The sequence below is a fragment of the Pelophylax lessonae genome (genome assembly GCF_965119305.1).
Source record: "Pelophylax lessonae genome assembly, chromosome: 4".
Classification (NCBI taxonomy): Eukaryota; Metazoa; Chordata; class Amphibia; order Anura; family Ranidae; genus Pelophylax; species Pelophylax lessonae.
In genome coordinates, this window is record NC_138771.1 from 376,127,813 (window position 1) to 376,152,701 (window position 24,889).

General features: G+C 41.3%; 1 protein-coding gene across 1 annotated transcript in view; it reads left to right on the top strand.

Moving 5' to 3' along the window:
- The window catches only part of DOCK2 (dedicator of cytokinesis 2), a 349,654-nt gene that overhangs the window by 253,809 nt on the left and 70,956 nt on the right, over positions 1 to 24,889 (top strand). Inside the window, exons 40-45 of the mRNA XM_082254918.1 lie at positions 3,258 to 3,362; positions 8,193 to 8,334; positions 13,477 to 13,558; positions 14,094 to 14,178; positions 20,083 to 20,169; positions 23,186 to 23,362. Of these exons, the coding sequence (XP_082111044.1) occupies positions 3,258 to 3,362; positions 8,193 to 8,334; positions 13,477 to 13,558; positions 14,094 to 14,178; positions 20,083 to 20,169; positions 23,186 to 23,362 (678 nt within the window). The remainder of the gene's footprint in view (positions 1 to 3,257; positions 3,363 to 8,192; positions 8,335 to 13,476; positions 13,559 to 14,093; positions 14,179 to 20,082; positions 20,170 to 23,185; positions 23,363 to 24,889) is intronic.

A 24,889-nucleotide genomic window follows, 5' to 3' on the forward strand; every position in this document is an offset into this window, starting at 1 on the left:
CCCAGAAACAAACAAAAGAAAAAAAAAACGCATGGGAAAAACCGGAAAAATAAATACAAAAAAAAAAAAAAACATGGAATAGGCCAGGAACCTGTGTGCAGCACTTTTAGGTTTGTTGTATTAATGTCTCCTTGTCCTGAGCATCTGTTTTGCTCCCACACCTATCTGCTCCAAATTTCACCCATGTTGTATGACTTAGTTTCCTAGGACATCTATCCAGTCACTCACATGGATCGGGGCGCACCCCAAAAATGTAAAGAGCCCGGGGAGCTGGTCTGGCCATTTCAATAAGAATGTTTCTCTGTCTTTCACCACTTTCAAATGGAAGGGGTGTCCCCAAAAATAGGTTGCTCCCACTTTTCTAATGACCTCTAAGAGGGGTTTAATTGCGGCTCTCATCTTTAGGGTCCCCCGTGAAAGATCTGGCAACAATTTCAGCTGAAAACCTTCATACTCAATCTGCCCTTTTGCCCATGCTTGTCTCGTTATGTCTTCTTTAAATGAAAACAGGTGAATCCTAATCAGGGCATCTGGGATTAGTTCTGTTACCATCCTTTGGGGTGCTTTAACCCTGTGCACTCTGTCAATTTCCAATTTTTCCATTTGGGGTCTCTCCAACACACCATTCAAAATACCCACTACCATGGTTCTGAGCTCTGGGCCCTTTACGGATTCAGGCAAGCCCCGCAGTCGAATATTATTCCTCCGGCTGCGGTTCTCGCCATCATCCTGCTGCAGCCGCAACCAGGTGACTTGTTTTTGCAACTGTGCTCGTGAACTTTCTAATTCAGAGATTCTGGCTTCAAAATCACATTGTACTGACTCTGTATTCACCAATCTGCCTTCAATTTGGTCAACTTTTTGTTTTAAACCACATATTTCCATTTTAATGTCACTCACGATTGCTGCAGCCATATCTTGGATATCCCGTTTCATCGGGATCAGCTTTACAAACTCACCCCACTCCGCTGTTGATGGTATTTGGGGCTGTTGCGGCATAGTCAGGGACTCTTTGGGCTCTTCGTTCCTTTGTTCCTGCGATATATCCATTACTAAAGGCTTCTTCCCACCAGCAGAGACCCCAATAGATTGAGTGTTTGTAGCTTTGGGCCCTTTCTGCTGAACTGCCATTCCTGAGTTTGTTTGGCGTTTCTGTGATGCCTTGGTCCCAACAGTGCTTCGTGATGCCACTGTGTATCTCAGAAAATATGAGGTAATGTCTGTCCTTCTCTCTAGGGCTTGTTTCTGCTCCGGGCTGGCTGCTTGAGTCATATATACAGGGGAGACCAGCAACCTCCGCATCTACTGTCCCAGCTGGCACTCGACCCTGGCTCTCCTCCTCCACAGCCCCTCAGCCCCGCGCCGACCCGCACGGTCTTTCACCCTATGCTGTACCTCTCTCACTCTGAGGCAGGGTCCCGCACATTCAGCGTATGACCGCCTGCTTCCTTGCCACCACCGCTGCTTTATGGCTCCCCGAGCCTGGATTTCCCCATTACCGTCCTCTGTGAGCCTCGGGCCCCGCTCTGCACCTAGCGGGGGAGGGGGGGAGCCTAAACACTCACTGCACGGCGCTCTCCTCCACCAAGCAGAGCTCCTCACTGCTCGGCCTCTCACGGAGCCATTGACGAACCACGCCCCGTACACTCACTACTTTACATTGTAGCAAGGTGTCATTTCTTCAGTTTTGTCACATAAAAAGATATAATAAAATATTTACAAAAATGTGAGGGCTGGACTTACTTTTGTGAGATATTGTATCTTTGAGTTTGTTCAAACCTAATTCCATAAATAATAACATGATTAGATTTGTTTACTCCAGGAGAAATAATGCATTACATATTAAGTAAACACATTTTAGTTGACTAAAATTATGGTATGCTACTACAATGTTTTGGAGATGTTAGTCTACTAAAATATGACTAAAACGAAAACACTTGCAGAAGTGGGACTAAAACTACAATTGCATTTTAGTCAAAAGACTATAACTAAAATGAAATCAAAATTTGATGCCAAAATTAACACTGGTTCCTATGCCACTATCCCTAATCTTGCCTCCCTAATCAATGAGCCTCTCCTACAATATGAATGCGATCTGTCCGTCCCTTTAGTATGTCATTAACTACTGCAGGTCCTTTCCCATGTGGCAGACCCCTAACAGTTAAGCCCGCTAGACCTGGCCAGAACTTTTCTTCAAATTAAAAAAAAAGTGAGAGAGGAACATCTATTAACAAACATTTTCTGCACAATTAGGCATATGTTTTTATGGTACTTTGCATTCACATATGCTTCAAATATAATGTTAAAATTTGCATTATGAATCAGGAGAAAATAAAAAAGCAATCTTTTGTGATGCAACTATTGCATCTAATTTACAGATGTTTAGTGACTCAAGTCCAGGTTTCACTAGTAGAATGGAAAGCAGCATTTCTATGGAAACAAACGTCTACAGATGACATCCTCAAGATATTACTGTTTCTTTACTGAGATTGAAATGTTTACCTAATTCTTTGTTGCTCCTAAATGTCAGTGAACAGGTAAATGTGGTGTCAAAAGAGTATGCACAATTTCTGGAAATCATATAAGCATGCACTTCTGTCAGAATTTGGAGAAACAATTTTGCCAGTTGATTATTTGCTATTGTCAAATTTATTAAAGGATAAGCACACCTTTGGAACATGTTACGTTCCACCCATTTTTAGTAACGTGTTTCAGCATCTGGGGATCTTCTCCCCACACTTTCTATCACAACTTGAAAACAGAGCAGCAGTGAGGGGCTCTGCCCACACAGACACAATATTTCTTCAGTTTCCTGTGAATAGATAGACTACAAGTACCATCAGCCATTAAGGCTGACAGCCTGTAGTTCTCAATTAACTTGGAGGGTGCTGGTGAGCACTCTTAATAGTTCATTGATTCTTCCTGTTCTCAAGTAACTGCGTGATACCTGAAAGCTGTATGATGTTACTGTATGATTCTATCCTGAGAGTCTGCAGGAGTCAGAACTTGCACCCACAAAAGAAAGATAAAACTAAACTTTTTTGGGTATATATAATCACAGTATAAACCTGGTGGTCTGAAAGCTTTTTCATGAATCGGTCAAATGGCATTTCATTGTGTCTCTTTCTCTTTTACTAGTTTAAGCGTAATTGTCATTTATAACTACATAAAAAGCCCATAAAAATCAACAGTTTTGCTATGGCCATGAAATATCTTAATTCATTTTGCTTTGTTTTTTTTTTTTTTCCCACCGGCAGATACAGCAAGCAAAATTTTATGAAAACATAATGAAAATTCTCCGTCCAAAGCCTGATTACTTTGCAGTTGGATATTATGGTCAAGGATTCCCAACATTCCTCCGGGTAAAATGTTTTTTATTGACACTAATTTTATGAGTGCCATTAGAGTTGTAAAATGAGAAAGCCCAATATTATTATTATTATTATTATTATTATTAATACTATTATTATTATAGGATTTATTTATATGCAAAAAAGTTTGTGCAGTACTTTACATTATAAAGGGAGATGCAACAGTTACAATACAAATCAATATAAAAAGCTTAGACTTACAACAAATAAAAAGGTTAGGCTCACCCCACATGGGGGGAACCAGTCTATGGTAATATAAGCATCCATTAATTCCTCATATATAAGAGTGGGTCTACATACCAAATCACATACTGTATAAAAAAAAAAAGGGAAAGTTTCCCAGAGAAGCAGGTATCAAGTGACCCCAGATGTTTATGCAGTAAAAAAGTTTACAAGTTTATTGGACTAAAAAAGACAAAAAACATTGACATAAATGTAGCAACCCTCCATAATTCACCAAATACCAACGCTGTTATTAAATTAAAATCACATACTGTGTGGGTTGAACTCGATAGGGAAGAAGATAAGGGAAAAGTAGTTGTGGGGGTTTGCTATAGGCCACCTAACCAAGGGGAGGAGGTAGAGCTGGAATTTTTAGCACTAATAGGTCAATTATCCCGACATTGACTGGGAAGAGGGGACTGCACACTCGCATAAGGCCCGGCTATTCACGGAAACCTTACAGGATAACTACATGTCGCAGTTGGTGGATTCCCCTACTAGAGAGAATGCTATCCTGGATCTATTGATCACTAATGACCCAGACATAATCTCGGAGGTAGGAGTCCAGGACAACCTGGGCTCTAGCGATCACAGGATGATCACATTTAGTATAAATAACAATATAAAAAGGCAAGTGGGGAACATAAGAACCCTAAACTTCAGAAGGGCAGACTTTCCAAAATTGTACTCATTGATGGAAAGGGTAAACTGGGACCAAACCCTGGGATCACTGACCACAGAGGAAAAATGGGAATGCTTTAGAACAATATTAAGCAAAGGCATCTTGCAGTGCATTCCTATGGGGAATAAATTTAGAAGAGACAAAGCCAAACCTGGCTGGCTAAACCGTAGCGTTAAAAAACTTATTAGGGGAAAAAAATTGGCCTTCAAGAAATATAAATCAGAGGGCACTGTATCGGCCTTCCAGCAATACAAGGAGGAAAATAATAAGTGTAAACACGAAATCAAGATGGCTAAAATCAACTTTGAGAGACAAATAGCGGAGGATAGTAAAAAAAACCCAAAGAAATTCTTTAAATATATCAACAGCAAAAAAACTAGGGCAGAGCATATTGCACACATAATTAGCGATGATGGGAGGATGGTTACAGAGGACACTGAAAAAGCAACCGTGCTGAATTCTTTTTTCTCGTCAGTCTTTACGCAGGAAAAGGAAGGGTACACTGACCATGACTGTATGGTTAGTAGTAATACACAGGACTTGCCACTATGGCTAACAGAGGGGGAAATCAGGGAAAGACTGGATAAACTTAACACAAACAAATCACCAGGCCCGGATGGCATACATCCGAGAGTGCTCAAGGAACTCAGTATGGTTATATCTAGACCACTGTTCCTGATCTTTGCTGACAGTATTAGGACAGGAGATGTACCAGGGGATTGGAGGAAGGCTAACGTGATTCCGATATTCAAAAAGGGCCAGAGACATATCCCGGGAAATTATAGGCCTGTCAGTCTGACATCAATAATATGTAAACTTTTGGAGGGGATGATAAGGGACTATATCGTAGAGTATGCTAAAGACAACAACATCATCAGTAGTAACCAGCACGGGTTTACAAATGGGCGATCTTGTCAAACCAATCTCTTAGCATTCTACGAGGAAGTGAGCTGTGAGCTAGATAGGGGGAGACCAGTGGATGTGGTGTACTTGGATTTCGCTAAGGCGTTTGATACAGTTCCCCACAAGCGCTTAATTTATAAAATAAGGTCTGCAGGTATCGACAGCAGGGTTTGCTCTTGGATACGGAATTGGCTAAAAGGCCGTGTCCAAAGGGTAGTAATAAACAGCGCATACTCAGACTGGTCTGAGGTAGTAAGCGGGGTGCCCCAGGGCTCAGTCCTGGGACCAACCTTGTTCAATTTATTCATAAACAGCATTGAGGACGGGATCAGTAGTTCGTTATCAGTTTTTGCAGATGACACAAAATTGGCCAGGGCAATAACTGCACAGCATGAAGCAGATATCCTACAGAATGACCTGGACAAAATTACGGAGTGGGCAACGACATGGCAAATGAGGTTTAATGTGGAGAAGTGTAAGGTTTTGCACTTGGGGACCAAAAACATAAAAACACAATACACGTTAGGAGGGGAACCCTTGGGGGAATCAAAAATGGAGAAGGATCTGGGAGTCTTAGTTGATGATAGATTAGGCAACAGCATGCAATGCCAAGCGGCAGCTTCCAAAGCCAACAGAATATTAGCATGCATAAAGAAAGGGATGTATTCCAGAGATAAGACTATAATCCTTCCACTTTATAAAACTCTGGTCCGACCGCATCTGGAGTATTCTGTCCAGTTCTGGTCGCCAGTCCTCAGGAGGGATGTGTTGGAGCTGGAGAAAATCCAGAGAAGGGCAACTAAACTGATTAGGGGGTTGGAGGACCTTACCTATGAAGAGCGGCTGCAATCGCTCGATTTATTTTCCCTGGAGAAAAGACGTCTGAGAGGGGACATGATAGCAATTTATAAATATCTTAATGGGGATCTCAGCTTAGAAGAAAAGCTGTTCATTCGAAGGAATTGCATGAGGACTCGAGGACATACAATGCGATTAGAGGAGAAGCGTTTTAACCTCAGGCAACGTGGGGGGTTCTTTACTGTTAGGGCTACAAGATTGTGGAATTGTCTACCACAAGAGGTGGTTTCTGCGGGTAGTATGGTGACTTTCAAAAGACTCTTAGACTTACATCTCAAGGATCAGGAGATTGAGGGCTTTGTTAGATGATTACAGTCACACACACCTACACAGGTTGACCTGGATGGACTATTGTCTTTATTCAACCTCACCTACTATGTAACTATGTAACATAAACATTCTGGACCCAGAAGCACAAAATAGCAGGCATGTGTTAATGTGGTCTACTGTACAACAGGGGAAGGGGATGACTCATTGGAGCAATTGCAGAACTCACTGTGTGGTACTAAATAATCTGGTAAATCCCCTGTGCACTGTGACAGACTCATGCACCACAGGACACCACAGGGGAGATGGGGAATCCTGAGTAGTGGATAAGCCTGAGTATCAGGTATACTGGGTGGCTATGCTGAATATAGGATACAGGTCACTGCAGATGCAGTGTATAGGCATAAAGCCGACTTACAGTGCGTTGAATCTCATAAGGTCTCCATTGAGAACAGTGATCAGTTTGTGCCTGTCAGTGCCCCTGTCTTCAATCACTGTGTATCCCCCTGGCAATCAGCTGCTCTAATGTGTCAGCTAGCTATGCTTCGCTCTTGGAGAAATCATTCCTATTTCTTAATGTTTCAGGTTCTGTCCATCTGACCCCAGTGGGAAGGTGCTTAAAGTACCATGGGGGTGTAACCCATGGTTTATAGGTTTCGCCTGCCTGGTTTCCTAGCAAGCTTCTTTAGAGCCTCTAGGAACCAGGAATGAGCTTGAAGACTTGAACAAAGTTGGATTCAGCTTTGATTGGGTCTCCGATGTAGAAACCCGGAAGAGATGTCATGACATCACTTCTGGTTACTGGAGCCTTAAAGGTGGCAGATTTAAAAAAAAATGACAGTATTCAAAACAGCCAAACTTGGCATTTTTAATGCTTTTTTAAGTGCAGAGGAGGGGTTTGGGGTCTTTTAGACCCCAACATGGGATTAACTTTGAGATATGAGCGCTTGATATATCAGCATAGAGGCAGCCTGACCCGGTTAAATAAGATCTGGGGATGCTGGCTTCCCCTGACTTGGCTCCATTGGACCTAATTATTGATAGGCTAATAACTTAAAGTGGGAACTCAATCGCTCTGTTTGTTCCCTTGGAGTGAGTTTATTTAAAGTACTGGGGAAGAGATATGAGAATGTCTTCTTAAACCATACCTAGGGATGCATACACTGTAAGATATAACGACTAATGACATCTCAGTTGCAATTGGTTTTAAAAACCTGCTTTGTCTTTGTACAAGAACATTATTCTACTTTGAATTTTGCGAAAGTATTGTATAATGTAATACTTCGGAATGTGCATTGTTTTTTTTTACTGTTAAAAGTTGTTAATATATTTTATTCTGATTTAAAACAAAAAAAAAAAAAACAGGTAACCGTTAACATTTTTTCAAAGTGTCGCCATGTTAGGTATCTATTTACTAGGCGTAACATCATCTGTCCCATTATACAAAAAATTGTGCTAACCTTACTGTTTGGTTTTTGTTTTGTTTTTATTTATGAAAGTGTATTCCTTCCAAATAAATTGCTTTTGAAAGACTTCTGTGTGTATATATATATATATATATATATATATATACAAAATGTTTGGGGGTTCTAAGTAATTTTCTAGCAAAAAATGCTGATTTTAACTTGTAAACAACAAATGTTAGAAAAAAATCATAGGTATGAATAAAGGGGTTAAATAATTAAGTTTTAATAATTGCCTTTGTATTAGCTGATTTAAAATCATGGGTTGTATGGGGTTTGTTTAATAATCTCCATCGTTACAAATATAGTTGCATACACTAATTGTTTACGAATAGTTTTTATTTTCTATTATTTGTCATTTTACCCTCGGTGTATGTGCTAATTTAATGGTACTGACTTCACACTGAAATGCTTATAATTTTATAGAATAAAGTTTTTATTTATCGAGGAAAAGAATATGAGCGGAGAGAAGATTTTTTGACACAGCTGATGGGCCAGTTTCCATTTTCAGAAAAACTGAATACAACCTCAAACCCAGGAGATGATGTAAAAAATTCTCCTGGACAATGTATCCTTAATATTCCATACGTTGATATTCTATATGTTGTATACACTCATAGTTGCATTGATAATGTGTAGCTTTCTACTTTATTATGCCATGTTGAAACAATAGCTGTTTAGTTACAAGTCAAATGAAAACTCAGTCAACAACATGATATCACAGAAAACAGGGTAAAGCAGGATAATGGCAGTAATTACTTTCTCTCCACAGTTGCCGGGGAGTTTTAGTGACTTTGGGTGTATGGTGAATGAGCAGTTTAGGGTTTAGCTAATAATTATCACAGGACCCATTGCAGTTTCTTTGCACATCAGATACCTACTTTTTATAAAGCATGCCATATACAGACTGCTGGATGGGGTACCTCGTTTATTTTGCAGAAGAACCCCCAGAGGATACCTTTAACCACTTCGGCTCCCACACCTGTTACCCCTTATGGACCAGAGCAATTTTCAAATTTCTGCTATAAGCCTGTTTATTCTGTGACAATTTTGTCATTACTCAAGATAACAACCTAATCTATACATTGTTTTTTTAAGGACAAACAAGGCTTTATTTTTTACAAATTATGTCCTGCAACAATAAACGTGCTAAAACTAAACAGAAGGCCCTTTTTCTTTTTTTGAGTAGTGTTTGATTAAAAATAAATAGTGTTACTGCACATAAAAAGTATGCATTTTATTCTGTAATTTGCCCTGTTTAAAACAACACTAACATTTTGATTCTGGTATAAAGCATTACAAAGTTATTTAAAAATGAAGTAAAGTAGGTTATTTTTTAATTTTGCATTTTTTCAGTGTGATACATGTAAATATGTGTAAAAGGTGTATAAATAGTAATGAACAAAGCAAACACAAGCAGAAAAAAGTGTAAATATTAGTTAATAAAATATGAAAAAAAAGTCACCAGGAAAATTATAATTTAATGGAGAAGGTGAAAAGGAGTTAATTAGGGCTGATTACATTAAACTAAGTGTTAAAAGGGTTTCAACAGAGGACCATTTAATAAAAAAAAAAAACTTTTCAGGTTGCTTTAACTGACTTCATCTACAGATGGAAGTCCATCCCTTTGATCTGCAAACTAATAAACAGAAAGTTGCAAAATGAAACAATGTTTCATGAGCTTTCTGTATTCATGGCTGAGCAATGTTGTTGATAAACATTGCAAGACGACTTTTTTTTTACAGCTCCTGCTGCCGGGACCTTCTCTGTGTATGCGGCAATGCAGCTGTGATTATTCAGAGCTGAATTGCTGGGTACTGGGACAGGGGGGATCCCGGCAGCAGAACAGAAGGACTAGACGTACTAGACAGGATGTGCCCACTGATGACATTTTTTTTGGCATGTCTAATACGTCCAGAGTCTGCAAGGGGTTAAGAGAACTTCAGCCCAGAGGACAGTAGTGTGAAATGACAACTGGGCATCCCTGAATAATTACCTTGACTCACCCCCTCAGAAATACCTGGGGAAGGCGAGCCTATTGTCTGTATTTCCCCCCAGGAACAAACCACATCTTTCTCTGTGGCTACATTGTCTGAGTCCTTTTTCTAGCTACTCCACTGCTTGGCAACCAGAGCTCTGATCCCTTTAATTATCTATTAGTTAATCTTTTTTTCTGTTTTTGTTTGCTTTGTTCATTAATATTTTTACACCTTTTACATATATTTACACATATCACACTGAAAAAAGCGCAAAATTGAAAAAAAAATAACTAAAACCACTTTACTTCATTTGTAAATAACTTTGCAATGCTTTGTACCAAAATCATAATTCTAATGTTTTAAACAGAGCGAATTACAGAATAAAATGCGGTTGTTTAGTTTTATTACGTTTAATTGTCCAAGGATTGTGAAAAAAAATTATTGTTGCAGGATAATATTCACAAAAAGAAAGCCTTGTTTGTCCTTAAAAAAGCAACGTATGTATTACGTTATGTTAAGTAATGACAAAACTATTGCAGAATAAATAGGCTCATAGCAGAAATTTGAAATTTGCTCTGGTCCATAAGGGGTAAATAGGTCTGAGAGCCAAAATGGTTAAGTTTGTATCAAAAGTACAACTGCATAGGTTCATAATGCCAAGATAAAACTGGCCCACTGCAGAACAGAGGTTGAACTGGATGGACTGATGTCTTTTTTCAACCTCACTAACTATGTAACTATGTAACTATGTAACAGCTTCCAACCAAACGTCGTCAAAAGCATCACCACACTAAAACCTTGCTACCAAAAAGGATCAATGAGTAACAGGAAACATATCTACTGTATGCTTCATTGACTTCGTCAAGGCATTTGAGTCAAGTATAACATCCTCAGTTAGGCACTCTCAAAAAAGTGGTGTTTGTGTGTGTCTGTGTGTAAAGGACATCAGTCTCATAGCCACTATATATCACAAGGGTTTATGATGCTAAATGTGAGCATGCGATAACAATTGAAAGAGGTGTGCTGCCAATGTTTTGATTATTTCACAAGAAATTTAGCTATGCAAGATTATGGAGGAGAGAAACCTAAAGAAAAGAAAAGGGAGGCAGAAAATGATAGGCAGCTGTGGCCTGTGGCAAAACATGAACCAGGCAAAAGACAAGTCCAAATAGAAAGCAATGGCAGAAGCAAGGATTTAGGTTTGAAGTTCACCAAAAACAAGTGGTCATGGCAGATGCAACACACAAAATAAAAAAGTTGAAGAATATTATATAGAAAGAACTTTAAGCTTTACAATATGTATTGTTTTTTACATGTCCTGAGGACAACATGGTTTCGTAAATACACTATTTTCTATTGAAAAATGTATTAAAAGAAGGGAAACAAACCTGAAGTATCAAAGACAATTCTTAAAGAAGTATTAAACTCAGCATTTTTAGGTATAAACTATTTATTCACATGTGTTTGTTCTTTAAAGTCTTGAGTACCAACTGCTAGATGTAAACCAACATAATTCACATGTGTATGTTCTTCAAAGTCTTGTGTACAAACTGCACATCTCATCTGAAATATTCATTTATGGCCAAAGATCTTGTCCAAAAATCCAAGTACCCGTTTAATCCAGCTTGATAAAGCCAATGTCCTTTGCATACTGCCTGAAGCACTGGCGGCACATGTTAAGTCCAAATTTGCGGATCAGTCCATGTCTGTTAGAACACACACGGCAGGAGCGGGATCCCTGGCCGAACTTCCTCGGGTGACTCCAGTACAGCTGCTGGTGGCCCATCGTGCTCGCCTCTCTGCTCGGCAAAACGCAGCATTTTTAGCTTAACACATTGAGCACAATAAAAAAAAAAAAAAAACATTCCCCAGGAAATTAAATGTTAAAAATCTTACCCCAACATTATGAGTTTACAACATTCAATGCTGCTGGCTCATGCTTCCTCAGGGCTGTTTCCCTGAACTTCTGGTATTCACAGGAAAGAGTTAAAAGTGGACAGTCTAGTATTGAGCCAGTCTGTTAGGCAGGCGGGATACGATTCGAATCTTGGTCAGTTTAGCAGGAACCAGACAAGATTTGAACCATGTATGGGCAGGCTGAGTATACCAAGTTGATTGATCAATCAAGTTGGGTACAACCAAAATGCCGGGTTTTACCAAGGATTATCACTAGTGGCTGCTATAGCTTCTAGCAATAATCCCTGTCTTCTCCTGGCAGGGACACCTTGGCCTGGCAGGAGGATTTCTCACATTAACACTATCTATGTTGATGGGGGAATTAAGCAAATTTCTTTCCTGTAACCTGTGGTTGTAGGAAAGAAATATGCTCTGTGTATGTATAATATTGAAGCCGTGCTTATCCCGACATAAATAGCATAAAATAACATTTAATAAGTGTAATTGTGCGTTGGTAAATTAATTCTGTGCTTCACAGAAAAAATATTAATAGTAAGTACAAGGTGCTAGTAGTGTCACAGAGGTGCAATGGTTAAAAACATATACATACGCATAAGTGATCCATAGGATATAATCTGTTGTGAACTAGGTGTGATGAAAAGTGCTATGTGCAAAATAACGGTGCAGGAAAGAATCAATAAGTATGCAAACAAGATGACCGTCCCAGTGTAGGGGCTGACTGTGACTTCAAAAATAGATACATATAAAGTGACAGTAGTGACACTGTGTGTAAAGGCTGCTGGGAGGGGGTTTTAAAACTCCTTACGCCTTCCAGGGGTGAGGGGGGGGGGGGTATCACACCTAGTTTCATCACACCTAGTTCACAACAGATTATATCCTATGGATCACTTATGCATATGTATATGTTTTTAATCATTGCACTTCTGTGGCACTACTAGCACTTTGCACTTACTATTAATATTTTTTCTATGAAGCAATTAATTAATTTACCAACGCACGATTACACTTATTAAATGTTATTTTATGCTATTTATGTCAGGATAAGCGCGGCTTCAATATTATACCTATTGTGATTTAATAAGTTATTTATGAAAGGCTGAGATAAGAACTGCAGCTGATCCCATTTCTCACATTTGTTCTGATCCTCCTCTTAACCACCAGTGATAGCGCAGGGGCTATTTCCATTTACTACTTTATGCTCTGTGTATGGCCGACCTTAGCTTGGAGAAGGGATGGGGAGGAGGAGGAGAAAGGAGCAGGGGAGTGCCCTGCTGTCCTAGACTTCGGGGCTGCGTGTTTCTAATATTGCACTCTGTATAGGGAGGCACGACTCTAGCCCCTACATGCTAGGGTGACTATATAGGATGCTGCAAGAGTAAGAAACCACAATGACACAGGAAACTTGGGGCAGCAGTCTATCATCAGCTTAAACATGAACTTAGGCAAGGATTACAAGATAGAGAAAAGGCATACTAAGTGATTATATCAGCTACTAAAAGTGCTACTGAGAGTTTAATATCACTTTAATACATTAGCCATATTAGTTCTCATACATTGGAAGATTATTGAATAGTTTGATTTTTTTATTGAATGCAGCTCAAACTCATCTTGTGTATTTCCACCGCTGTCTCAGTTATTGCTACAGTTCCAAGAATTCAGGATGTTTCACATTTTCCCTTTCAGCCAGTTTGCAGAAATCTTCTAGTTTAAGATAGTATTATTATAGCATTCCATAGCTGACAACTACTGTTGGATATAGCAGGTGATGTTGAATGTTTGACTTATGTTTACACCTTAACAATTTGGCATTGCAGACATTCAATGTTTCACAGTTCAACCTGTGCTTGAGGAGCAACCCCAGTTTAGAAACAAACCAGTACCTGACCAAATAATAAAGTAGGTATCAATCAAAAGCGTGTCTTCATTAAACTGTAGTATTACAGATTCTGAAAGATTCTTTTTCAGCTACTTTAAAACGTGGTAAATATTCTAACTAGCAAAATTGCAATGTTTTCTGGATTGCATTAGCAGTTCAGTGAATTGCTTTATATGCTTAATGTAGTTGCTGTTTAAACTAAACACATATATTTCAAATTTGTTTTGTCATATTTAAGCAAAATGCTACATTACATACTATATTACATTACAGAATACTACAAAAATCCTTTTATAATTTGTAGATCCCTACAAAATAGAAACTGCCAATGTTATGAATTATCTCTGTATATGTTATAAGTTAAGGTTCCCAATTTTGTTGCTAATAATTTCATCTAAAATGTAAAAAAATTCAACAAAATGTATGCAAATATTTTTTGTATGACTTTATGGGATAGAATTTTCTAAGTGGGTATTCAATTATAGTATGATCATGAACAAGAGATAAAGTTTACACCATTGTTTATTTTACCTAACAATCCTATATGTTTTACAGCTTTTATAAATCAAATTATGTGCAGAGATTTCACTACTCAAGACCTGTTAGAAAGGGGTCCATTGATCCAGAGAATGAATTTGCTGTAAGTATATTAAATTGCCTGTATTGTTGTGAAATAAACGAGCTCCAGTGGTGGGATTCAGCCATTTCGCACCGGTTCCACAGAACCGGTTACTAAATATTTGGAAGTTTGCAGAACCGCCTTGTGAGTTGTGATCATCTGTATATCATCCTGAACCGCTGACCGCTCTGCTGCTCTCTCTGTCCTCTGTCGGCGCTCTCTCTCTGCATGTAGGTGGCCGGAGCCCACACACTGCACTCGTTGCTAGGCTAGAGCCGCTTAGCGTCTAGCAACCAGTGACGTCACCCCTTTCTCCTCCAGGACGCCCCGCCGCCGCCTCCCAGACAGTCCCCGACTCCCTGCCTATTACAATTTGGCTCTAGTAGGAAAGGGTGGGCCCGGGCGCAGAGCAGTGTGCCCCAAGCCCACCCATTGTGTGATAATAGTGAATGAAAATTCGCTATTGTCACACGGATACTCCTCCTCCTAGGCCAATGCCATTGGCGGAGGAGGAGGCGGGAGGACTCGAGGAGACGCTGGGACTGAAGAGAAGAAGCCACGCTACAACAGGTAAGTCAAGTGCACTGGTCTCGGGGGGGGCTTGGCAAGTTGGCACACTGCTTACTCTGCATTGAAGGGGGCACGATGATCTCTGCATTGAAGGGAGCACGATGATCTCTGCATTGAAGGGGGCACGCTGCACGCTGGTCTCTGCATTGAAAGGGGGGCACGAATGATGATCTCTGCATTGAAGGGGGCACGATGATCTCTGCATTGAAGGGGGCACGCAGCACGCTGGTCTCTGCATTGAAAGGGGGCACAAATGATGATCTCTGCATTGAAGGGGGCACGAATGATGATCTCTGCATTGAAGGGGGCAGGGGCACGAATGATGATCTCTGTATTGAAGGGGGCACACGCACGCTGGTCTCTGCATTGAAAGGGGGCACGCTGGTCTCTGTGCATTGAAAGGGGGCACGCTGGTCTCTGTGCATTGAAAGGGGGCACGCTGGTCTCTGTGCATTGAAAGGGGGCACGCTGGTCTCTGTGCATTGAAAGGGGGCACGCTGGTCACTGTGCATTGAAAGGGGGCACGCTGGTCACTGTGCAGTGAAAGGGGGCACGCTGGTCTCTCTGCATTGAAAGGGGGCACTCTGGTCACTGTGCATTGAAAGGGGGGCACGCTGGTCACTGTGCATTAAAAGGGGACACGCTGGTCTCTCTGCATTAAAAGGGGGCACGCTGGTCACTGTGCATTGAAAGGGGGGCACACTGGTCACTGTGCATTGAAAGGGGCCACGCTGGTCACTGTCGATTGAAAGGGGGCACGCTGGTCACTGTGCATTGAAAGGGGGCATGCTGGTCACTGCATTGAAGGGGGCACGCTGGTCACTGCATTGAAGGGGGCACGCTGGTCTCTGTGCATTGAAAGGGGGCACGCTTGTCACTGTGCATTGAAAGGGGGCACGCTGGTCATTCTGCATTAAAAGGGGGCACGCTGGTCACTGTGCATTGAAAGTTGGAACTGGTTACTAATATTTTTGAATCCCACCACTGCAGAGATCAACTCTTTGATGACATGTGAGTGCAAGCCATGTGGCCCAGGCAGTGGCGTAGCGTGGGGGTGCAGGGGGGGCCGGCCGCACCAGGCGCAACATCTGGGGGGGGGGGCGCATCCACTCCGCAATGTCATGCCAGATGTCACTCACTCTGTCATAGGCTGGCCGCCGCCCGCTGAGTCTACTCTCGACTCTGCCCCTGGCTCACTGTCACTGCTCGGCTTGGCAGCTCCGCTCGGCTCCCCAAACCGATCCAGCCGGCGTCGCCCACTGTGGAGTGGTGGTGGGGGGAGACAGGCCAGGTGTGCGCCGTGCGGTCCGGAGATGGACTGGCTGGGGGAGGGACTAACCAGTGCAGCGGCCGCCCAGCGCAGCGCGGGAGACAGGGAGAGAAGAACCACACCAGGCCAGCAGAGCAGCAGAAGAAGCTGGCGAGGAGGAGGATGACAGGACAGTCAGCAATTTCAGCAAAGAAGGTAGGTGAGACGAGGCCAGAGAGCCTGGTGACAGTGGTGCTGCAGCAGCCAGGAGGAAAACCTAGCCTGGGGTCGGTCGGGACAGGTGAAAAAAAGGTAGGAGTAGTGTACTGGCTCTGGCTGTACTAGTCACTGTCTGACTGCGTGACTGTGAGAAGACTATGTAAAGGGGATCTATTTTAAGGGGAACCTGGCCTGCTGTAAGGGGGGAGATCTAAATGGGGAACGGGACCTCACCTCACCTCACCCTGGCCTGCTGTAAAGGGGGATCTATATGGGGGACCTCAACCTGGCCTGCTGTAAGGGGGGATCCATATGGGGGACCTGATCCCCCATATAGATCCCCCCTTACAGCAGGCCAGGGTGAGGTGAGGTCCCCCATATAGATCCCCCCTTACAGCAGGCCAGGGTGAGGTGAGGTCCCCCATATAGACCCCCCCTTACAACAGGCCAGGGTGAGGTCCCCCATATAGATCTCCCCCTTACAACAGGCCAGGGTGAGGTGAGGTGAGGTCCCCCATATAGATCCCCCTCACCCTGGCCTACTGTAAGGGGGGTGATCTATATGGGGGACCTCACCTCACCCTAGCCTGCTGTAAGGGGGATCTATATGGGGGACCTTACCTCACCCTGGCCTGCTGTAAGGTGGGAGATCTATATGGGGGACCTCACCTCACCCTGGCCTGCTGTAAGGGGGATCTATATGGGGGACCTCACCTCACCCTGGCCTGCTGTAAGGGGGGATCTATATGGGGGACCTCCCCTCACCCTGGCCTGCTGTAAGGGGGGATCTATATGGGGGACCTCACCTCACCCTGACCTGCTGTAAAGGAGGATCTATGGGGGACCTGCCCTGGCCTGCTCTAAAAGGGGATCTATGGGGACCCTGCTCTAAAGGGGATCTATGCCATAGATTCCCCCTTTAGAGCAGGATCCCCATAGATCCCCTTTAGAGCAGGCCAGGGTCCCCATAGATCCCCCTTTAGAGCAGGGTCCCCATAGATTCTCCACTTTAGAGAAATGTCCCCATAGATTATACGGGGACCATTCTCTAAAGGGGGATCTATGGGGACCCTGCTCTAAAAGGTGATCTATGGAGACCCTTCTCTAAAGGAGGTTCTATGGGGGACCCTGCTCTAAAGGGGGATCTATGGGGACCCTGGCATGCTCTATAGGGGGATCTATGGGGGACCCTGCTGTAAAGGGGGATCTTTGGGGACCCTGCTCTAAAGGGGGATCTATAAGGACCCTGCTCTAAAGGGGGATCTATAGGGAATCTGCTCTAGCTCAAGTGCTAAATTCCCGCGCTTTAGGGGGCGCAAATTACTTGCCTTGCCCCGGGTTGTGACAACCCACGCTACGCCACTGGGCCCAGGTGCTTTAATAACCTTTAATTTGTCAACCATTAGGTTGAGGGGATCCTGGTCTTGTTTCATATACATTTTGAGCCATTGTGGTTATTTTGGGGCAGTGTCAGCATTCTAAATTATCTTATAAAGGGCCTACATGCTCAGTACTGACAGTTTTACTAATAAAATATTTAAAACATTTCTGGGGGTTTGTCCTACTCTCCTCTGCAACCTGTGGCTCATTAACAATTTATTTTTTTAATTAAATAGTTCTTATTAAGATTTTGACATGGTTTACATATAGAAACCAACATTTTTATCCAAAAAAAGGAATACCCCACCCACCTCGCAATTTCCCCAACAATGGGGTTACCCATACAAAAACATTTACAAGTACAGTCAGTTGCTGGTAGAATGTAGATATAGCTGTGTTATAGGACATAAATCTATGTTGCGTGTGAGTGTTACCAGTGCCATTTTAAGAGCATTACTGGGGCCCTGCCTACACAATCACCCACGAGAATAAAAATGCAAATTATCGATAAGGCTATATTTATTGGTACAGCAGTACCAGGGTAATTACAGCTTCCAAGTTTGGTGGCTGGGTCCTGGGAACACACACGTATGGGAGTCAGACTCGACTGTCCTGTGTGTGCCTGTTCCCGTGGAGGCGGACAGGCATTCCTGCTTTTGTGGGCTCCCTCTCCACGGCCCAAGTGGCCTGACAGCAGCGCAGGGCCGACAGGCGCTTGCCACCTGCTAAGTTTGGCGGCAGGATGCACACGGGAATTGGGACTAACGCTTGGCTGGGGCTGGGTCGCTGGGCAGATGGGGCCCCCCCCCCAGGCAAGTGGGGCCCCCGGGCAACTGCCCAGCATGCCCATTCGGTAAGATGGCTTGGCCCTGAGTGTTACACAATGAGGGAGCAACTACCACAAGACTAAAGGCAAGTTTATATTATAAGAATCCATTGTCATCTTTATAGTATCTAAGTAACCAACAAATATTTAGATCACAAGAGGGTTTGAACTGCAGTTCATGGACTTAATGTGCACAACTTCAACAAATAGATAAAATACAAAATGTTATTGGTACATGATATAAAATCTACATTAAGACACAGCTACATTTAAAGATAGGGGTGGTGGTCCAAAACAATAGTTTTTACTTTCTACTATAAAACATTCCCAAAAAAAAAAAAAAATTAAAAATACATTTTTTTCATCATTTTAGGCCAATTTGTATTCTGCTACATATTTTTACAAAAAAAAATCCCAAAAAGTGTATATTGACTGGTTTGTGCAAAAGTTATCACGTCTAGAAACTAGGGGAAAGATTTGTCATTTTTATAACCGATCGGTTCTGTACCGAATCAGACCATCGCGGGGATGGATGGCGCGTCCCCGAGCCACGCGCGTGACCAACGTTTACCTATGGCAGTTCGCACAGGAGAGGCTGCCTGCCACAGTATTTCTGTGGCGGGCGGTGGGCAACTAGTTAAGGAATAACTAAAGGCAATTTTTTTGTTTTGGATAGACTGGAGAGAAAATAGAACCCCTGGCAGTTTTTATTTGCTGTCTGTGCCCCCATTAAGAAGATTCATCCTCTTTATTTGTCCTGTTTACCATTATAATTAAAAGTTAAATAAAAGAAACTTCGGGTTGTCCCCATAAAAGTATTAGAGGGGAAATCTTCCAATAGAGACACTAGTTCTGGTGACCTAGGGTCCCCAAGGGATTCCCTTAATTTGCAAGGATTTCCTCTCCTTTCCTGATGGGCTATGGGACAGGAAATGTAGGTAAATCATCAAAATGGGACACAGATGGGGGAAAAAAAATCTGATGGGGGTTATAGCCCTCCCTTGCTCTATCCAAAATGAAGGACAAAGTTTTGCCTATATTTCTACTTTACCTGAAAACTCGAACAAGGAAATTTGTTTTCTAGGAGCCTTTTCTGTTGTATTTTGAAAATGCTAACTCCAAGTATCTAAATATTCCTTCTATAAGGTAAATTAGAACCAATCAAATCCACCAGAGAAACCAATAGCAGAACTGATTTATTCACTTCTAGTTTGGTAGAAGTCACGATTGGTTCTAACAACCTTTTGTAGTGGAACTTTCACGATTAAGCAAAGTTTTTGTTTTAGTTTTAGTGGTGCAGGGATGAGTTAGAACCTTTGTCATATTTGTTTGCTGTCCTTGTCAATACTGGAGAGATTCAACCTATACCTAATGTCCCTGAGACAGAAAGTGAATTTAGGTGATAATTTTATGTTTATCACTATAACAAAAGGTAAAGGGAAATCTACTAATGAGGATATCTGGTTCATTGACAACTGTCTATGAAAGGAGTTACTCTCACCTCCTGTTCTATCTCTGGGACAGGAAGTAAAGGGACGAAATATTTTTTCCTCTTTCTCCAAGACAATTGGGATTTGTAAGAATTCATTTTTTAAGTTTGATTAACGATTAACATATGTCCTTTTTTATGCCTTTTCTGGTTTTCAGCATTTAATAATTCAATCTTTATTTTGTCTTACAGTCTATGTGGATTGAAAGAACAACTTTCTTTACAGCTTACAAGTTACCTGGCATATTACGTTGGTTTGAGGTTTTATCAATATCACATGTATGTACCCTGTTCATATAGTTAATATTTATTTTCACTATAAATCTATTCAGGCAATAATCATATTTAATAGAGAGTTATCTGAAAGATGTAGTAATTATTTTTTATGGATTTATAATAAAAATATTATCAACCAGATCCCTGGCATATAAAATATTAGCGTCTGCTACATTTTTAAATTGCTACAGTAATCTGGTCTATAGCTATTTCTGCAGAGATTTGGAAAACTCGAATATGCTTATACCATTTGGAAAGAAAAACATTTCCATTTAACATGTAATGAAGACATGTATTGTTTAGCAGGCCTAGTAGTATTTTTTTATTTTTATTTTTTTAGCTTTTTTCCCTTATTTTTACCTGCTGATCAGGCCAGTAAGTCTGTTATATCTTTGAATTTGTCACCTCCACCCATAGATCAAAGGCATCTTCATCCCAAAAAAGTAGGAAAAAAGAAGGGGATTTTAATGGTGCCACAACACAATAATTGTATAAATTTTATTTAATTCCAAATTTTAAAACTTTGGGTATTTGTAACTATAGGAAAACGAATACAATCAATACAGAAAAATGAACAATATTTATAGATATTTGCATATGCATATATTGACCAAATTTGCGACCACATAGGATATATAATTCATACAAAAAATGAATAATAGATTGCATTATTCTCATCGAAGGTCTTAACTCAACACGGAAGGGCATACAGTAAAGAAACACTCACCATCTGTATATACCACAATCACTTGAATATGCACTGCTAAAAATTTCTATAGTTGGCATAGGAAGGTGAGCCACCACCGATGCCAATGATAAATCGCAGCTATGATAAATCGTAGAGAGCACACAAAAGCCAGTGTTTCTGTGAGATATAGAAAAATGTATGTATATTAAAAAAAAAAATATATATATATATGCAGTATCTCTCAAAAGTACACCCCCTCACATTTTTGTAAATATTTTTTATATCTTTTAATATGACAACACTGAAGAAATTACACTTTGCTACAATGTAAAGTAGTGAGTGTATAGCTTGTATAACAGTGTAAATTTGCTGTCCCCTCAAAATAACTCAACACACAGCCATTAATGTCTAAACTGTTGGCAAAAAAAGTGAGTACACCCCTAAGTCAAAATGTCCAAAATGGGCCCAAAGTGTCAGTATTTTTTGTGGCCATCATTATTTTCCAGCACTGCCTTAACCCTTTTGAGCATGGAGTTTACCAGAGCTTCACAGGTTGCCACTGGAGTCCTCTTCCACTTCTCCATGAAGACATCACGGAGCTGGTGGATGTTAGAGACCTTACGTTTCACCACCTTCCATTTGAGGATGCCCCACAGATGCTCAATAGGATTTAGGTCTGGAGACATGCTTGGCCAGTCCATCACCTTTACCCTCAGCTTCTTTAGCAAAACAGTGGTTGTCTTGGAGGTGTGTTTGGGGTCATTATCATGTTGGAATACTGCCCTGGGATCCGGTCTCCAAAAGGAGGGGATCATGCTCTGCTTTAGTATGTCGCTTTACATGTTGGCATTCATGGTTCCCGCAAAGAACTGTAACTCCCCAATGACAGAAGCACTAAACCCCATACCATGACACTCCCGCCACAAAGCTTGACTGTAGCCAAGACACACTTGTCTTTGTACTCCCCACCTGGTTTCCACCACACATGCTTGACACAATCTGAACCAAATACATTTTTACTTGGTCTCCTCAGACCACAGGACATGGTTCCAGTAATCCATATCCTTAGTCTGCTTGTCTTTAGCAATCTGTTTTCAGGCTTTTTGTGCATCATTTTTAGAAGAGGCTTCCTTCTGGGATGACAGCCATGCAGACCAATTTGATGCAGTATGTGGCATATAGTCTAAGTACTGACAGGCTGACCTCCCACCCCTTCAACCTCTGCAGCAATGCTGGCAGCACTAATACATCTATTTCTCAAAGCCAACCTCTGAATATGACGCTGAGCACGTGCACTCAACTTCTTTGGTCGACCATGGCGAAGCCTGCTCTGAGTGGAACCTGTCCTCTTAAATCATTGTATGGTCTTGGCCACCATGCTGCAGCTCAGTTTCAGAGTCTTGGCAATCTTGTTATAGCCTAGGCCATCTTTATGTAGAGCAATAATTCTTTTTTTAAGATCCTCAGAGAGTTCCTTGCCATGAGGTGCCATGTTGAACTTACAGTGACCAATATGAGAAAGTGAGAGCGATAACACCAAACTTAACACACCTGCACCCCATTTAAACCTGAGACCTGGTAACACTAACGAGTCCCATGACACCAGGAAGGGAAAATGGTTAATTGGGCCCGATTTGGACATTTTCACTTAGGGGTGTACTCATTTTTGTTGCCAGCGGTTTGGACATTAATAGCTGTGTGTTGAGTTATTTTGAGGGGACAGCAAATTTATCTGTATATGTGTGTGTTATACATGTAAAAAATAACTTTTTAAAGATAAATGTTCTCTTGGGGAGCAACTTAATGGCCCAAGTTTTAAAATTTGGAATAAAATAAAATGATGTTTTTATAAAATTATTGTGTTGTGGCACCATTAAAATCTCCTTTCGTTATTTTCAAAATAAGTCTGTTATATGTCAACTTCCTGTAACAGACCAAGTTGTTCAGCATATTTGTCAGTTAGAGGGTTGAGGCAAATTATTTAATGCTGACAGGTGTTCACAATAGTTAGCTTTTACACATTGATGTAAAACCTTTATCCCAAAAGGAAAATGAAAAAAAAAAAACGTTTTTTCTGGAGTTCAATTTATTTATTTATTGAAAAAGTCAATATAAATTTGCTAGTCTAACACTACCCTCTCTTCAGACTGACAATGCTACTGTCCAGAGGTATCTCCATTGTGTTGTGTTATTGGCTGGATCACTGGGTGAAAATAGAAGTCTGTGGCAGTATTGACTTTACTATGAACAGAGTCAATCTCTAATAACGATTGTGTATTACATGTACAACATTTAGTTGGAATAATAATTAACGTATCCTTTTTTTGACAGGCAACCATTAGCCCTCTTGAAAATGCCATTGAAACAATGTCCGCAACCAATGAAAAGATTTTAATGCTCATCAATCAGTACCAGCGGGATGAAAATCTCCCTATTAATCCTCTATCTATGTGTCTGAATGGTATAGTGGATCCTGCAGTTATGGGTGGTTTTGCAAACTATGAAAAGGTAAGAAAACATATATATTTTTACAATGTAACAAACCTAAATACTCTTTAAATTATAATTTTCTTAAAGTAAAAGTCACCTAATTACATTTATTAATATAAAAATCTCTGACATGTGTCAGGCATCTTTTTGACTTTTATGGTGTTTTTGTGGAAAAAACTATTAAAATAACGAAGCAGATGGGTGAAAAAGAAGTAAATAATATAACGAACCCACTCAACAACCATAGCCACAAAACTGTATTCAACAATGTCTGGGTTCTGAACAAAGTCCCACTTCCATGGGGTCCAGCACTTCAATTTTAGCAGTTTGCAGGGACTGTAAGTGTAGGTAACAGTAGGTCTGTTATGAGGAGATATCAGGTGGTTACGCTGAATATTGGCCACTGCCTAATAGAGTTGGATTAGAAACAAGAAAGAAACGCCACCTAGGAATTAGCCCAGTTAAATTCAGTGAATGTATACACTAAACCCTCCCCTCTTACACTCTGCCTGAATTTGTTACCCTGTACATGTAGCCCCCTACCTGTACACACTTTCCTCCCCCCCTGCACACAATGCCTCCCTCCCTGTACTCACTGTCCCCTCTTCTTTACATTTCCCCCAGACACATTGTCCCCCTCTGAGACACTAAATAGCTAGGGCATTCTTTTTTAGCCTGGCAAGAGTTAAACCTGATTCTAGCACAGTCACCTTTTGCAGAGTTGCAATTTGTCACCTCTGATTAGTTGTGCCCTGGGACTCCCTGAATTCTGGAGAATATTTTGGGTCAGCTGCGCCTGGATGACCTGACACTAGATGATGTTCCTGTAGAGCTCCTGTGACAATCTCGCTGGTGCTTACCTGTCCTCATTCACCCTCAACATTTACATGTTGGCTTAGGCCGCATCTCCATCATCACAGATTTTCAAACACAAGTAGGAATTACAGAAACAGCAATTTGGCCTTGGCCTATGGGAAACGCAATCCCTGCATAATACATAGGAAAACAATGTAATGTTGTAACACCTGGATAAGCATGATACACAAGAGAACAACATAATAAAAAAACAACTTCTCTGGTGTCTTCATCTTGCACAATCTCAATGGGGGTGAAGAAAACCAGCAGGTGGCAGACGCCAGACAGACAGATAGGCTGCATTAGGGACAAAGCAGAAAAGTATAGAAAGAAAGAGGAGATCAGAAAGTAAAAGGGTTAACAAGCAGAGGTAAAAGTAGAAGCAATGAGCTAATGAAGAAAGAACAAGAGGAGAATAGCACCAGGTGTCCAGAGGGGATAGAGGAGAAAGCTCACAGAATTGCAGGTAAATTCTAATCTCTCCATCAAGGCATCTTTAAATTATGAAGAGCAATACAAATGATTTATGTTGTCATGTAAGCTATACACCAATCATGAAAACGGGTAGTAATTTTCTCCATTTGTTGAAGATGGGACAGTTTAGAAACCCGTTCTTCAATTGTGGGGACAGTGGTGGTAGTTTTCCAGTCCCCTTGCAGGTGATATGAAAATTCAGAGAAGGTCGTTTTT